The sequence below is a fragment of the Drosophila busckii genome, chromosome 2R (assembly GCF_011750605.1).
Source record: "Drosophila busckii strain San Diego stock center, stock number 13000-0081.31 chromosome 2R, ASM1175060v1, whole genome shotgun sequence".
Lineage (NCBI taxonomy): Eukaryota > Metazoa > Arthropoda > Insecta > Diptera > Drosophilidae > Drosophila > Drosophila busckii.
Window position 1 is genome coordinate 22,230,800 of NC_046605.1, and position 17,222 is coordinate 22,248,021.

Here is a 17,222-nt window from a genome sequence, read left to right on the forward strand (position 1 = left end):
TTATTAGTGCAGTGCAGAATGCACGCACAAAGAAGAGAGCGCGTGAATGCAAGCGAAAAGAGGAGAGCGCTTGAGCTTTTTGAGCGCTGTGTAGAGCCAAAGTGCGGGCTTTACCGAGATCAGCTGTTCGTAGCTGAGGAGTAAAATTTATTGGCCTTGCATGACCATATAGTTATCAATAATTTTCCAAATCTGAACAAGCTATACTCATTAAGTATTTGTATGAACTTTGACATAATTGATATGAAAGTTGTGCAAATGTATGTGACAGGCAGAAAGAAGGACGCGTGGCAGACCCCATAAAGTTTATATATTCTAGAGTCTATATACATACAAACATTCGAGGTCACGAAAGTAAATACTTAGTGCAATTCGCATATAATTTTCACCAAGTTTCACGCACTTTAAATTCATTTTTAATTAGGTGTTGATATTTGAAATATTTTTTAAGCAACGGCTTATATCTTAAAAATATTTTAGTTTCATTCAATTTAACTTAAATTGTTTTCAGAATTCAATGTTTTGTATAAAAGTCTATATTACTTATATCAAAGAAAGGTAATTAAATAAATCTTTTATGATGATATACCTGTATAACATATAAAATTTTCTCCTACTCAGAAATAAAAGGGGGCTCACACTAGGGGCTTGTACATACATATGTACATAAAAGAAGAAGACAATGGAAACGTCAAATTCAGTAAATGTAATTTTTTGATCCTTAATGAAAACTCCTTATACGATTTGTCTTTGCGGAAGCACATTTATAGTTATAGTCATAGTATCTCTACACCACTCCTGAAAAAATCTTTTACTAGTCTGCATAACGGGGGCACTAACAACTACTTCAACAAAAGCACTAGAAACCATCACGGGTGTCCTCCCCCTAGTCATTCAAGCCAGCCTAACGTTAAACAAGTGGACAGGTTAAAGTTGGGCGCCACCAACATTTAAATCACTACTTTCGACTAGGGTTATGCAACAAAAACACGCATGCACTCACGAATACACCAATACACCACATCAATAAATTTAAAAACAAGACTAAAAACGCGATCACAGCTCGTTCGCTGTAAAGCCTGTCAGCTGCGACGCCGCCGCTGCGGCGCAGCGACGTATTGTAATGGGCGTCAGCACAAGTGCACCCCGCTGGTCCAATTGACAAATTGAAATGTGATAATTCCTGAAGTATTTAATCGATCGTTAGAAAATTTTCCACAATCGTCGAAAACATGACCTAGGCAATTATTTCCAGATTTTAAGAGTTTTGTACTGCCTTATATATGGTTTATTTCGAGGGGGGGGGGGGGGAGGAAAAAAAAAAATAAAATAAAAGTAAAAAATCCTCGATATAGGAGCACCTACATACCATTTGGTTGCTCACTCTAAGTTGCCTGAGGAACACCACTCATAAAGAACGGACAGAAACGGGACACCGGACGGCACGGACTAGACGACCATGGATATCGACTCAGCTCGGCGAGCTCACCAAGAATAAATACACATGGGGTCTGCCACACCTTCTTCCTGTTACATACATTGAGCAACTTCATAAATACCCTTTCATTTTTACAAAAATGTCAAAGTGTATAAAAAAAGCTGCGCAACGCCTAAGTACGACGGCGCAATATAAAAATCCAGCTCTTTGGACATAGCTCAATCTGGTAATGGATTGGGATATGCAACAGACTACATAAGCTCCCCGAAACAATTTAAAAATGTGTCCCCACTATGCTTGGGACCGGAACGACTGGTGCATAGGTCTAGACCAAAGTGCAACCAAATGTATACACAGACGGTTCTAAGATGGAATCGGGAATCGGAGCGGCAGTCTACTGCGCGCTGCAGAGTGAAAACTCTCACACAAATTACCAGATTACTGCAGCATATTCCACGCGGAGATCTTCGTTATAAGAACAGCAGCGGAAGCTATCCAACAGCAGCCAACGACAACGTAGGAAGTTATAAACTTCTTTGTAGAAAGTCAAGCGGCCATCAAATCATTGCAGGCACCACACATCTGCTCCCGAAATGTACTGGCGTGCAAGGATACGATAAATAAAGGTATTTACCGCGCAATAAGCATAGGCTGCCTGCAGCCGCGATTTCAGTTATGTGTATGGATGTCAACATGTTAGTAACATGTTATTTTTTTGGGTGGGTGTACCCTTGCCGTTCTCTGAAGCACACAGCAGCTTGCGTGTTAAAGCTCGATTTCGCTGGTTTAGTGAGCACCGACGCATGCATGCAGCTTCGACATCAGCAAATCGATCTCCACTATCTATATGGAAATTTAAAATGTGAATATTTCCGAAGTTTATTATCCAATCGATCAGTCGGACAAGCATTATAAGCTGTTATTTATCAAAAACTTTTCCGTTAAATGTTTCGACTTAAAAATAAAATTTGGATCCTCTAGCTCCAGACAGAGACTGGGTCAATCGATTCAACTTTTTCTTCATGATACACTTTTCCATTTTTATACACTTTGACATTTTTGTAAAAAATGGAAAAGGGTCATTCATATTAGCTCAAAAATAGTATGTTAACAGGAGAAGGATGGCAGACCCTATAAGTATTAATTCTGATCAGGCTCGACGAGCGAGTCGATATAAGCCTATGTGTCCGTCGTCACGTCCGTCGTCGTCTATCGATGTGCGTTTCTCAGCAACTAAGGAGCTAGAGCAACTTCCTAATTGGTATGTAGGGCTCCTATAATCAAGGACCACGCTTTATTTTATTATTTTTATTCCTCCCCCCCTCCCCGCAAATCGAAAAAAAACGATATATAAAGGCAGTACAAAATCTTTAAAAACTGAACATAAATCACAAAATTGCCTAGTCATGTTTTTGACCGATTGTGAATACAGAACGATCAGAACGATCGGATAAAAAACTTAGGAACTTTGACATTCAATTAATATAACAAGCGGGTGCAACGTCTGAGCGCCATACAAACGTCGCGCGACGCAGCGGCGCCGCTCGCTGCTAGACGCTACTAGCGAAACAGCATCTGGCTTCCGCTGTTTTGTGTGATGTGTTTTGAGTGCATTTTGTTTGCTGCGATGCCCTAGTCAAAGTGTATTTAAATGTTGGCGGCACCCAGCTTTAACCTGTCCACTTGTTATAAAAATAGATTGTATTATTTTGCAAAATACTATTTACATACAAATTTATTATTGCCAACAAACTTTGAAATCAGTGACTAATTTATATAAATCCGCTCTAGAAAGGGATTTTATGAGCTTAAATTTCAGCACGCTATGGAATTTCGTAAGAGTTTTAAAAGTCAACTCGAATTAACTTGTGATTATTCATCTTTTTTTGCCTGCTCTTCTAGTAGCTTGACGCTTTGAGCCTTGATCTGCTTGCGATTGGGTATATTGGCTTCCTTTTTATTTTCCTGCAGCAGATCCTCTTCTGGCACCACAGGTTGTGGTTCCTCATCGTCGATTTGCTCGAACATGTCAAGAGTGGCCAGGAAATCGGCATGATATTCCTCGCGGTTACGCTTAATCGTTGCTGGTTTCATCTCCACCAAGTAACCCTTCATTAATTTGTAAACCTTACGCTTCAGCACATGCATTACGCCATCAACTACAATATTTTAACACAAACTTATGAAATGATCAATCATCGAATTTCAGTGGAGTACTCAACTATTCTCTTCATATATTTCAGGCGCAGCAGCTCGCATATTCAGCATTTCGAACTTAAGTAGAGGCAACTTCAAGTACGAATTCGGATACTGAGAGCGTATCAGCTTTGGTTGACGATCTACATGTCGAAGAATTTCGACCAGGTTCCAAATACTCACGCTTTGAAAAGTCATAATTTTTGATATTAGTTTTTGATGTTTTGATGATTTGTTTACCATCTAGATTTTACTTCTTACCGTAGCATAACATACGCATCAGCACGGTTTTTCATGTGCTTCAACGTCTCTTGTTCAAATTCCTCGTCCCCCTGTAGCATTTTTTTCAAGTCCTTAATGCGCTCTATACGACTGATGTAATATAATGATTTTTATGATTGAACATTAAAAAGTATTCACCTACTTGATTTCCTCCTCGGAGAGATTGTTAACCAACACACCTTTTAAAACAGTTGCGCATTTCATTTTGGTCTCGAGCATTTCGTGACCCAACATATCATTCTCAATCAACCGATGGAGTTTCTCATTTTCATTAACTTGACTCTTCATGCTATAAAAGATATGCGAGAGTTCAATTTATGAGATTTTTTAAACAACCTTACCGTGGATATATTTCTCTTGCCTGAGAGCAAAGTGTCACAAATTTTACCTCTCTCATAGTGCTCTCAATAGATTTTAACTCCAGTTTGAGCATTAACATACTCTGCGTCTCGCGCACATAACGCTTGGGATCAGCAGTCGCTGAGATTTCCTCCTTAGCTTTTGCGGGGGCCGCAGCTATTAAGGACATGGGCTTCTTGAATGAAGCTAACATTTGCAATTTGGCATGCAGATTTTTCCGAGTCTTATCCTCCAGCTGCCTGTATTCCTCGCTGAGCTCCTTGAATTTAGCTATGGCCGGTGTGCCCAGGTAAAGTATGTGCTTTATAAAGTTGGACTGATCCTCCATGTCGCCACTGAGAGAGCGCAATATAGGCTCATAAAATATCTCGTCGTGTAATAGCACTTGCATCATTTTCTTATATGTGTTATTAATGGTCTTAATGGCCTTCAACCTCACACTGGAGTTCTCGATTTTCTTTATGAATATACGAGATTTAAGCTCCCCTTCCAGCACAAACTCATTTTGATACTTGATCCGATTCTCGAGCAGGGCGCGATTCAGCTGAATGTTAATTATTGCATTTTAATACAATTAAATACTGAATAACTAACCCATTACCAACCAACAATTCCCTGTACTGTTTCTTTAGCTGATCCAGGCGAAACTCCAGACGATCGCGCTCCTTTCGCATAACAAATGTGCGCTGATTGATATTATCAACGACCATGTACATGGGCATCTTTTGGTAAAGACGTTGCATATCTTTATGATTGATCAAGAAATTACGAATCTTGTGTGAATTATCACCAGCTAGAATATTATGGAGCTTGGCACGCCCATCACGACATTGCTGCTTTAAACGTTTGCTCTCTTTAAAAAAGCGCTGTCGATTCGCTTTTGTCTCATGATGTTTGAAAATTGCGCGGCGGTCTAATAAATTCAAATACAAAAAAATACAAAAAGTGAACGAATTAAAGTTGGGCGCAACCAACTTTTATATACACTTTGACTAGAACATCGCAGCAAACACACGCATACACTCACAAACACATACACACAAAACAGCAAATGCGTCACAACTCGTTTTCGCTGTCAGCAGCGACGTTTGTATGACGCGTCAGCAAGCGCACCCCGCTAACTATATTGAAAATTAGAATGTAAATAAGTTATTAAACCGAACTTTCTAACATTTTCGGCATCGGTCAAATCCATAACCAAGCGTTTTTGTGATTTGTTAATAATTTTTTATTAATTAATATCGTGTTTTTTTCGATTTGCGGGGGAGAGGGAGGAAATACAAAAAAATAAAATAAAAGCGTAGTGTCCTGAGATATAGGACCACATACAAACTGCTCCTACGCCTTATAAGTCTCGATAAACATTTGCTTAACATCAGACGCACTGGCGGACATGGTTATATCGACTCAGTTTGTTTTGTTATCAAGAATATGTATACTTAGTGGGGTCTGCCACGCCTCCTTCTCCCTATTACCTACATTTGCACAGCTTAATACCCTTTTCCATTTTTTACAAAAATGTCAAAGTATATAAAAAGTATAGTGTGTTTACTTACTGAGCAAATCACTCATGCCACTGAACTGTTCCGTAAGGGAGTTGGGAGTCCATCGGTCGTCGACCATCACATGCTGTCGTACATAGGACATACCAAATAGTCCGTGAAACCTTAAAGGCCGTGGATGAACAGGTCTCGGTGCCAAGGCGTCTCGATCATTGTTTTTATCACGCTTTAAACTATAGGATAGGCTCTTTTCTCGCAAGACACACGGCATTTTTTTATGTTGTAGATATATTTTTTTACTTATTTACAGTTTATTATTTCTGTGTAGTGTGATGTGTGTAATTGTTGGGTAATAAAAATAATATTCTTATGTACGTGTTTTTGTGTACTCTGTGTATGTGTGTATTTTTGTGTTTGTCGAGTTGACAGCTATCTCTAAGATCTGCTTGATCCACTAAATAAATGTCAAAACCCACAATAATAATGTATTTAGCAAAAGTATAAAGTATATTCCAGCTAAATCATATACTGTACTTAGAAACACAAACATAATCCGATGTCTAGGCTTACTCTTCTTTCTTAGCTTGCTCCTCGATAAGCTTTGCACTCTGAGCTTTTATCTGCTTGCGGTTTGGTATGCCAGACATCGTCTTGTCATGTAATAGATCCTCCTCGCGCACAGCTGCCTGTTGATCATCTTCGTCAAATATTTCTTGCTCAGCAATTGTAGCCAGGTAATCTTGATGATATTTATCGCAATTGAGTTTTAGGGTCTGTTTATCGGTGTCCTTTTTGTAGGCCTTAACCACCTTGTAGATTTTGCGCTTTAGCAAATGCATTATGCTATCGACTGTGTTCAAAGCACAAACGTTAGAAAGGAAGGTCTGTCTAATTAAGTGGTACACTGCAAACTCAACTGTTCTCTTCATATAGCTCTGGCGGCACTGAAAACATATTTAACATCTCGAATTTAAGCAATGGGAGCTTCAAATAAGAGTTCGGGTAAACTGAACGGAAGCTTCGTGGCGGGCGATCAATGTGGCGAAGAATATCAATCAGATTCCAAATGCTAACCCTGTTTAAATAAAATACTTACTAAAAATAATCATATTTATGCCATAAATACTTTTACCGCATCATTACAAATGCATCCGCACGATTCTTCATGTATTCCAACGATTCTAGCTCAAATTCTTCATCCTTCTTAAGGATTTTTCTCAAGTCCTTTATACGTTCCAGACGACTGTTTGGAATGACAACTTATATGAAATATTTAAGATTTACAAAAATATAATAGATGCCTACTTAATCTCTTCCTCAGATAGATTGTCGACCAAAACGCCTTTAAGTACGGTAGCACATTTCTTTTTCATCTCAAGCATTCCACGGGCTATCAAATCATTCTCAATGGCCCGATGCAACTTTTCATTTTCGTGCACCTGATTCCTCATGCTGCACCCAAGAGATAAATATTTTACTAATGCCTCGAAAGCTAATATCAATAAATACCTTGGGTATATTTCCCTAGCTTGCGAGCAAAGTGCAGTCAACTTCACTTCCTTGATTGTCTTCTGGATTGACTCCAATTCCTGCTTGAGTGTCAACATGCTTTGCGTCTCACGCACATAACGCATCAGATCTGTGGATGGTGGCAACTCATCCTTAGCCCTAACTTCAGGTCCACCAGACTGGTTTTGAGGCTTTGACAATGAAGCTAATATCTGTAGCTTAGCCTGTAAGTTTTTGCGAGACTTATCTTCCAGATGCCTGTACTCCTCACTGAGCTCTCTGAATTTAGCAATAGCCGGTGTTCCTAGGTAGAGTATGTGTCTTATAAAGTTAGACTGATCTTCCATGTCGCCGCACAGAGAGTGTAAAATTGGTTCATAAAAGATTTCATCGTGCAAGAGCACCTGCATCATTTTCTTATACGTGTTATTAATGGTCTTGATAGCCTTCAAACGTACACTTGAATTTTCAATTTTCTTGGCGAATATCCTCGACTTGTACTCTTCTTCCATTACAAACATATTTTGATACTTTATGCGATTCTCAAGCCAAGCGCGGTCCAGCTGTGGATGGCATATAACAAACGAAGACAAATGGTCTACCTTATACTAACCAAGAGTTCTCTGTATTCATGCTTCAGCTGTCCCAAACGAGATTCTAGGCGATCACGCTCCTTCCGCAAGACAAATGTGCGCTGATTGATATTGTCCACAACCAGATGGATGGGCATCTTCTGGTATAGGCGCTGCATGCTCTTGTAGTTTATTAATAGGTTACGGATCTTATGCGCATTATCGCCGAAAAGGATTTTCTGCAGCTTCATGCGGCCATCTGTACATTGTATTTTTAGCCGCTTACTTTCTAACCCCAGGCGCTGGCGATTAGCCTTTGACTCATGTGCCTTGAAAACAATACGGCGATCTTCCCAAGGAGACAAGCATTATAAATACAAGTTTGTTAAAGGGCTGGTTTAACTACAGTTTACTTACTTAACATCTCAGCTACCGATTTGAATTGCTCTGTGAGTGAGCTTGGTGTCCATTTTTCATCAAACACCAGATGCTGGCTCACAGTAGACATGCTCAGAAGTCCATGATAACGCATTGCCCGTGGATGCACTGGCTTAGGCGCCAGTATATCTCTTTCATTATTCTTATCACGCTTGGAGCGTGAGATACCCACTTTCTCTCGCAAATTACACGGCATTTTAAAATTGATATGTACTGTAAGTGTACGTCAATAATGCATTCAAGTCTCTGTGTTATTATTTTCGGAGACTGTAATGTAGTTTACCAAATAGTCTAATGTTCTAAGTTTTAGTTGTGTAAATTACAAGTTTAGGTGTTGAAAGATATAGCAAAAAGGTAAATCAAGGGTTGCTAACAATAATTTAAAATCAGATTACAATCTATGGAATACAAATACAAATCCAATCTATTGAATATGTATGATATATGCGAGCTCTGCGTGCTCTCAAAGCTAACCACATATTAAACTCTAACTTCTAAAAGCAATTGAATATACGATATTTATTGACATGGCTTCTTATGCCAAAAGTTGGTTTTACTTATGATGATATAATGCATATATGCATATATAATGCACCCGATTCAAAGTGCCTGATCTACAAAAAAAATTTTCCATCTGATTGTAGGGTCTCTTGGCAAATCAAATCATGAGAATTAAAAACTAATATAATAATGCCCAATGTACCTTTAAAACAGTTCAAACCAAAAACAATAAGAATAATTTATACGTTTGTAAAAATATGTAAGCCGTGAAATACACTGCCAGAGGTTTTATGTAGCTTCGCATAGTCGCCCTTGGCCTAGTGTGCCAAGATATAAGATTAAGATATAAGATTTTGTCAATCTAGGGGGACTTTATTCGAAGAATAAATTACTTTTGAGGTCCATGAACTATTAAAAGTCAGTTTAGAATGTTCTAATGTTACGAAATGCCATTGAAAACACACTCAGATGCTTATTATCGTCTTGTAAAATTTCTAAAAGAAAAGAATACGCATCATTCTTCTTATCAGCTGAAGGAAGCAAAAGCTTTTAATGTTGTTGCTCGCAATCTGGCCTTCAGCCAGCATGGACATAAAGTCGTTCATGTGTTTGGAAGAACTAAGACCCAACAATTTCTTCTTCATTGAGCTGTGCAGGGATTCTGATAACAAGTAGACATTCAAAATCAACTTAATTGGGTACCAAAGAGTCTCAGTAGAGAGACCCAAGAAAAATCTGTCACAGATGATAAGGTTTCAGTCATACTATAAAATAATTGCTGGAGACCATACATTTGCAAGAAATGTACCGTAAACCATCCTAAAGCTTTGTGCACAAAAGTCGCAGTGGATACGGTATGCATGCAGCTTGGTCCAAGGATTGTGGCATGTATAAAGCCAAAACTGATGAACGAAGTCCAAAAATCAACGGTTATAAACATATCAGTAAATCTTCGACAAGACTGCTGATGCAAGAAAACATCTCCTATGCAGAGGCTTCGCTTACAGAGAGCCCCAGAAAATTATTCGACTCGGAAAACCAGTGCAAGTCAGAGCAAAAGCTTTGCTCAGCTACATGTATGTTAATGAGCTCGACTCAATAAGAGACGTGGCAAAAATTTCCGGAAGCGAAAACCTCGAAACTGGTGTCGATGATATTATAGAATGTAAAAGAAGATACAGGGGACGAAACAGTTTCTTAAGCAAATGTGTCTCAGTCTCTAAAACGACACAAAAAGATCCCACGCGCACTTAACTTGGATTATGGAATGCTCGGCGAATCTCAACATAATATAGACGTTATGCTAATCAGCGAGACCTGGCTTCAGGAAAATATACATTTATACTGTCCCTGGATAAGGGGGGGGAGAAGCGATCCTAGTAAAACACGAAATCTCTCATTTTCCTTCTGAGTCTGTGACCACGACGCAACTGCAAATTGCCTTCATTAAAGTGAAAACAATCTCCAAATATACTGGGTATACAAAAGATTTTCACACAAGAGCAACTCATTGTAAGCTCTAGCTAAAAAATATAAGTAGCAGGTGACACCGAAATAGCAGCTGTCAAAAAAGAGTTAAACAAGAGCTACAGAGTCCTGAGCATCCATTACATCTTAAAGCTAGGCTTAAATAAAATTACACCAGATAAGTTATCGGAAAATTATCAAAAGAAAAACATGTGGAAGCACGCAATAACTAGAGGAAAATGTCTTAAATTTGGATTAATATTCTACTCATTAGAACTAGTATGGACAACGCAACAGATGTGTCTATTTTATTGAATATCCATAAAAAATATTTAATGTTATTGCCGTGCTTGGATTTGGAAAATAACACCTGGAAATTTTACAAAGAACTGAATTTATCTACTCAATTAATATTGGGTTGCAATAACGGTAAAGCTTTCGGGGAAAGTCGATTATTGAATCTTATATAGCATACTCAGTTATTTCTAGCTATATCTGCAGAAGATATTCTGTATCCAAGGTTTGGGAAGATGGCGTGGGGTGTTGGTAGTGTGTAAAGAAGCGCCACTCCTCCAACGTACTAGACTTAACAATAAGCTCAGGTAGGAAAGTAAAGGTCACAGAATAGGGAGTACTCCAAAGACCCTTATTCGCAGACCATAAATACATACAATTCGCAATTAAATACAATGGCAACAAGCCTAAAGCATTATACAGAAACCCTCGGAATACCGATTGGGAGAAATACAGAATAAAAATTAAAAGAAGTCTAGCAGAGTGCCCAAAAATTGCCTCAGTAAGCTGCCTGGAGAGGACGGTGGAGACTCTAGGGAGCAAAATACTGGAAGTATATAAGTCCACATGCAGACCATCTAGGCAAAAGCGAAGTGGAAGACCACCATGGTGGACACCACAACTAAAGAACGATCGCAAAGAAGTCTAGGAACTCTTCAATCTCGCCAAACAGGCAGACGAAGAGAGAGTATGAAACGAATACAAAACAAGAGTACGACAATTCAAAAAAGAAGTAAGGAAAGCTAAAAGAAACTGTTGTAGAACCTTCTGTTGAAACATATAGAAGGTCTCAGAGACAACAAGGCTCAAATAGCTTCTATCGAAGCAACCGGCAATCCAATGCCAACTGAAAACAAGTGACGGCAGATGGATGAAGGGGGGCGTTAAATGCCTTACTTGCCGTGTAACCACGGGCAACCGAAGGACTTCAGGCCAATTAGCCAATTAGAAAACACTAGACAAATTCATTGAGATTCACATTAAGAATTCGGAGAGGTTCAAACTTAACCCAAACCAACACGCGTACACCAAAGGAATATCAGTGGAAACGACGCTGCACTCGGTGGTCAGTACCAAGCACTGTACCAAAAGAGCTGGCCAAAAAAATCTGAACACAAATCTGAACTGGTTTTTTTCACTAAGAAGTATAAAGTTACCAGATTGATTTCGCCAAAAATAAAAGACACAACTAATACCGTGTAAACAGGTAAAATACCTAGGAGTCATATTGGACTCAAAACTAACATGGAAGTCTAATGTGGAGGACAGGGTGTAAAAGGCTACTGTGGCACTCTACACATCACAAAGGATGTTAGGTAGCACATGGGGTCTATCACCCCGACTTATGCACTGGATCTACATCTCTGTAGTCAGGCCGATTCTGCTCCATGGCATACTAGTCTGGTGGGTAGCCACCCCAAAATTCAACATTCCTAAAAACAATGGAGAAAGTACAGCGGCATGCACTAGTCTGCATAACGGGGGCGCTGAGAACAACTCCAACGAAAGCGCTATAAACAATCCTCTGTGTCCTCCCTCTCGACGTCCAAGTCCGCCTAACATCAAAAACGGCAGCGCAACGCCTAAGCGCGACGGGCATAAGAATACAAACCTTCGGGCACAGCTCGAACAACAGCAGCTACGGTCAACACGATGTATAATAAACTTAGACAGTCAAGCTGCTATCAAATCACTCCAAGCATCATCCCGAAATGTCATAGCTTGCAAGGATGCGATGGACAAACTAAATTCATCAAAGAAAGTGTGTATCTACTGTACGAGATACTCGGTTAGTTAGAAACGTGGCATCTCCAAGTTTGACTGGTAAATTCAAAATCACCAGAATGCTGTTAAAGTGCACTGACCCTAACCAAATGTATGCGAATCGTGTATTTATCTTCTGCTTGAAGGTAAACAAGAGCCGACCCTCGGGTGCTGGGAGCTGTTACTATTACAATTTGTATACACTTTGACATTTTAAAAAAAAAAGGAAAAAGGGCATCATGAAGTTGTGCAAATGTATGTAACAGGGAGACAGGAGGCGTTGCAAGACCATATAAGTATATAATGCTTGTCAAGCCGCACGAGCTGAGTCGATATAGCATAGTCCGTCTGTCCGTCACTGTTATGTGTGCGTGTTTCTCAAGCAACAAAGAGCTAGAGCAACCAATTTGGTATGTAGGTGCTCCTATGTCCAGGACACTACGCTTTTATTACATTTTTTTTTTGTTTCCGAACGATCGGATAAATAACTTAGGAGTTGTTTACTTTTCATTTTTCCATATAGACAGCAGGGTGCACGTGCTGATAAATAACTTAGGAGTTGTTTACTTTTCATTTTTCCATATAGACAGCGGGGTGCACGTGCTGACGCGCCATACAAACGTCGCTACCCACGCAGCGGCCGCGTCGCTACTGACGCTACTGCGAAAACGATCTGTGACGCGTCCGCTGTTTTGTGTGTATGTGTTTGCAACCACGTGTTCGCTGCAATGCTCTAATCAAAGTGTATTTAAAAGTTGGTGGTGCCCAACTTTAATTTGTCAACTTGTTTGCTATTGTTATTACTCACAGATTCTTGAGAAACGCTGACTGAACGAATTGTAACTTCATTTTATTTTATTGTTAAACACAACTTTGGTTTGCTTTAAACTTCACTTATAATGTATTTATTTATAAATGTATATTGATTCTTAGGGAAGCTGAAGTTCAATTTTTTATTTATTTACTAACTCTAACAATAAATAATACGTATTCGTATTATACTTTATGTTAATTATAATTGAAATATGTGTTATTAAAAAATAAAAGATTAAGATTTGGTCAATTAAAATATTCTTTTCTGGCATCATCAATTATTTTAGCACTCTGTGCTTTAAGCTGTTTGCGGTTCGGAATAGTAGCCAGTAGTCTATCTAGTAGAATCTCCTCTTCATGGTCCAATTCTTGATTGTCTCTTTGTTCTAAATTCCAGGTACCTCGCCCATGTATGCAATCCACAAATGTTTTTTGATATGTGTTCACATTTAGCTTGACTATTGCTGGACTTAATTTTACAATGTATGCTTTCATCAGCCTATATACCTTACGCTTTAATATTTGCATTATTACATCAACTAGAAGTAGAAATATATGTAAATTACGATCAATTTGGTTTTTTCAGGTATAACTTAACTGTTTTCCTCATATAGATATGGTGGCACTGAATACTTATTCAGCATATCGAATCTAAGTAATGGCAACTTTAAATATGAATTAGGGTAATATGTACGATAGCTTTTCGGTTCACGATCTACGTGTCGAAGAATTTCTACAAGATTCCAAGTACTAACTCTGTAATAAAAAAAGAGTATAATATTAAATTTCAGTGTGTTTCAATTTCAGCGTATCATGAGATGAGCATTTGCAGCATTACCGAAGCATTGCATATACTTCAGCGCGATCTCTTACATATTCCAAAGTATCTAGCTCATATTGTTCATCCTTTCTTAGGATATTAGTTAGGTCCTTAATGCGCTCCATTCGACTGTTGGAAGTGTATGTATCTATTAGATATCAAGTTGAGAAATATTATATACTTTATCTCTTCCTCAGATAGATTGTCAATCAAGACTCCCTTAAGAACGGTAGAAAATTTATGTTTCATCTCGAGCGTCTCATGATGCATTACATCATATTTGACCGACAGATGCAGGTTCTCGTTTTCTTTTGCCTGGCCTCTCATGCTACGAATAATTTAAAGTCATTTTTTGTAAAAAAGGTTAATTAAATCCTATTATTTCTCAAGGTTAAAATTACTGACCGTTCATATATTTCTCTGGCCTGTGAGCAAAGTGCAGTAAGTTTAACTTCTTTAATGACTTTCTCGACTGTCTTCAATTGATATTTAAGTCTTGCCATGGTCTCTGTCTCACGCACATACCGGAAGTTTGCACTAAGGGGAAGTTCCTCTTTTTTGTTAGGTGGTGGTCGTGCTTTCTTGAAAGAGTCAAGCATTCGTATCTTGTCCAATATATTTTCACGTACATCTCTTTCCAATTTTCTGTACTTTTGATCAAGAAGCTTAAACTTGGAAATGGCTGGTTTCCCTAGATAAATAATGTGATTGATAAAATTAGCCTGATCCTCAATGTCAGCGTCAAGAGAGCTTAAAATTGGCTCGTAAAATATTTCATCATGCAATAGAACTTGTTTAATTTTTTGATATGTGTTGTTTATAGTGCGAACCGCTTTAAGTCTTACATCAGAGTTTTCAATCTTTTTCAGAAGAATGCGAGATTGCAACTCTTCTTTCATAACAAATGCGTTTTCGTAGTTGATTCGATTTCTTATTATTGCTCGCTCTACCTAAATAATTGGAATATCACCACTGTTTCTATTTTTGCTGCTTTAATAATACCAACCAACAATTCTTTATATTTATTCTTTAATTGCTTTAAGCGAAACTCAAGGCGGTCTCGTTCCTTGCGCATGACGAATGTTCGTTGATTTATGTTATCCACAATAAGATAATTAGGCATCCTTTTATAAAGACGCTGCATACTTTTATGATTTTTCAACAAATTGTGTATATTGTGCGCGTCATCTCCTACATTCACCTGTAGAAGCTTTGAGCGTCCTTCAATGCATTGATGTCTCAATTTCTTGCTTCTTTCACCGTAATGACATCGATTTGATGTCGCCTCATGAGCCTTAAAAATAATTCGACGATCTAAATAAATTGTTGCGAATACATTTGCACATGTACTTAGCTAAATTCTTAGAGTAAAAACTTACTCAACAGCTCGTTAATACTCTGGTATTGTGTCATCAATGAGCTAGGTGTCCAGCGTTTATCGAACACCAGGTGCTGTCGCAATAAGGGCATACCGAAGAATCCATGATATTTCATTGCGCGTGAATGTACGGGGCTAGGCACCCGTACATCTCTTCCATTCGTCCTTTTCGATGGCGGATTAAATGATGAACTTCTTGCTTTTGTTGTGCAGGGCATACTCAATTATATTTATAAATTTTTATTTGCTTGCCTCCTCTTATTCTGCTGTAATGTGTTGTGCGTAATTGTTTGACTAAAAGAAAATCTATATTAGGATTGAAAGCTTTTTGATGAGTTGCTGTATTGTTGATGATTGAAATCACAATATTATTTTGCCCAATTTTTGAGCAAAATCTCGTTATTTGTAATATCCAATAAAAGCTGTACAAGAAAACTATTAAAATATTAATTCAAATTGTAGTATAGCAATATATAACAAACAAATCTTAAATGAATGAATTGTTTTATGCATAAATATAAGGTGGAAGCCACCTTTATAATCCTCTTTTACTACAGAGCCGCACTAAATGAAAATACAAATTCGAAACCAAACTCAACCAACTAAGGTAAGGGAGTGTATGAGTACTAAAGTGTCTCCTGAAATGGTCAGATCTTGACAATCAAGAAAATATATTGAATATATGCCTCCATCTCTCTGTTATTTGTTATGCATTTGCATTTTTTAAATTTTTAGATCCGCTTTTCCATTTCTTACGTAGATAGTCAGTAGCAGGTTAGCAGGGGTATCATCTTCACCGTGTGTGAGCAATGACGGAGCTGGCATGTTTGCGGTATACAAGGATACAGTAAGATAAGCAAGACAAACTGAGTCGATATACCCATGTTCATCCGTCCGTCTGTCTGGGTGCTTGAGCAAATGTTTCTCAACTATAAGAGCTAGAGCAACCAAATTTTGTATGTAGGTGCTCCTTTTATTTTATTTTTTATATTTCATCCCCCTCTCCGCAAACCAAAAACTATATTAGGCAATTAAATTATATTTAAAAATATGAAATAAATCACAAAAGCACTTTGTCATGTTTTCGATTGATGCCGTCAAAACGATCGGATAAATAGCGTAGAAATTATTTACATGTTTGTGAGAGTATGTGTGTGTTTGCTGCGATAACCTAGTCAAAGTGTAAAGACATACAAAAAAACATTTTATTTTATTTTGAGGAAAAAAAAAACAATAATTATTTTTTGAGTTGGTTCACAAATAAATATTGACTAAAACATATTTATACTATAAGATTTCTCAAAATAATAAAAATTATGAGAATAATAAAAGTCAAAATTAATTAATTGTTAAAATACGTCTAAAATACGATAAATTTAAATTTTGCATAAATGTCCCAAAAAAAAAAATACATAATTTTAAAACAGCATTCATTTATTTATTTTTTTTTGTAAATTTGAATAGGCTGGTCTGCATTAAATAATACCAAATGAAATTAATTACATAAGTGGCTAACATAATAAACGTCCTAAAAATTGAGATTATAACGCGAGTTTCTATATATTTGAATAATAATATTTATATAATACTAACTTACATTTAGAGGCTCAATTAAAAACAAATTTGTTTTAAGGGATATTTTGAAACTAGCTTGGAATGCATTACTGATACGAGAAACTTTCACAGTCACACGTTTTTCTTACATTTGTAAGAACTGTATACTCAAACAAAGCGCGTTTGACAAATATAATAAGAAAATTAGAATAGTAACAGCTGATTAAAATATTGCAAAACTTTTACGATACGTTTTTATATTTATCTAAACATTTTATTACATGTGTTACATGTATGAATTTAATAAGTGTATGGCCACATGGCCACATGGTTT

General features: G+C 37.6%; 3 protein-coding genes across 11 annotated transcripts; all 3 read right to left on the bottom strand.

Moving 5' to 3' along the window:
* Nucleotides 1–3,164: 3,164 nt before the first annotated feature.
* Nucleotides 3,165–6,161, bottom strand: LOC108604547. 5 transcript variants are annotated; one of them, XM_017994071.2, is made up of 7 exons: nt 5,833–6,161; nt 4,882–5,189; nt 4,258–4,820; nt 4,059–4,205; nt 3,896–4,006; nt 3,661–3,818; nt 3,165–3,597 (listed from the first exon to the last, which is right to left on the bottom strand). In XM_017994071.2, the coding sequence occupies exons 1-7, from the start codon at nt 6,047–6,049 to the stop codon at nt 3,311–3,313; spliced, it is 1,791 nt and encodes a 596-aa protein (XP_017849560.1). In that variant the 5' UTR covers nt 6,050–6,161; the 3' UTR covers nt 3,165–3,310. The 5 variants fall into 5 exon arrangements, with proteins under 5 accessions (XP_017849560.1, XP_017849563.1, XP_017849561.1 ...); XM_017994074.2 differs by lacking the exon at nt 5,833–6,161 and having other exon boundaries at nt 3,167–3,597; nt 4,878–4,952; XM_017994072.2 differs by lacking the exons at nt 3,165–3,597; nt 3,661–3,818 and having other exon boundaries at nt 3,908–3,998.
* Nucleotides 6,162–6,255: 94 nt separating this feature from the next.
* LOC108604549 lies at nt 6,256–8,626 on the bottom strand. The gene is made up of 7 exons (XM_017994076.2): nt 8,277–8,626; nt 7,901–8,208; nt 7,288–7,850; nt 7,084–7,230; nt 6,911–7,021; nt 6,696–6,853; nt 6,256–6,628 (listed from the first exon to the last, which is right to left on the bottom strand). The coding sequence occupies exons 1-7, from the start codon at nt 8,491–8,493 to the stop codon at nt 6,345–6,347; spliced, it is 1,788 nt and encodes a 595-aa protein (XP_017849565.1). The 5' UTR covers nt 8,494–8,626; the 3' UTR covers nt 6,256–6,344.
* A 4,726-nt stretch (nt 8,627–13,352) lies between these two features.
* On the bottom strand, nt 13,353–15,748 carry LOC108602059. Of its 5 annotated transcripts, XM_017990078.2 has the most exons (8): nt 15,336–15,619; nt 14,963–15,270; nt 14,802–14,906; nt 14,362–14,647; nt 14,138–14,284; nt 13,975–14,085; nt 13,735–13,892; nt 13,353–13,675 (listed from the first exon to the last, which is right to left on the bottom strand). In XM_017990078.2, the coding sequence occupies exons 4-8, from the start codon at nt 14,553–14,555 to the stop codon at nt 13,383–13,385; spliced, it is 903 nt and encodes a 300-aa protein (XP_017845567.1). In that variant the 5' UTR covers nt 14,556–14,647; nt 14,802–14,906; nt 14,963–15,270; nt 15,336–15,619; the 3' UTR covers nt 13,353–13,382. The 5 variants fall into 5 exon arrangements, with proteins under 5 accessions (XP_017845567.1, XP_017845563.1, XP_017845562.1 ...); XM_017990074.2 differs by having other exon boundaries at nt 14,010–14,085; nt 14,362–14,906; nt 15,336–15,748; XM_017990073.2 differs by having other exon boundaries at nt 14,362–14,906; nt 15,336–15,743.
* Between the last annotated feature and the right edge of the window lie 1,474 nt (nt 15,749–17,222).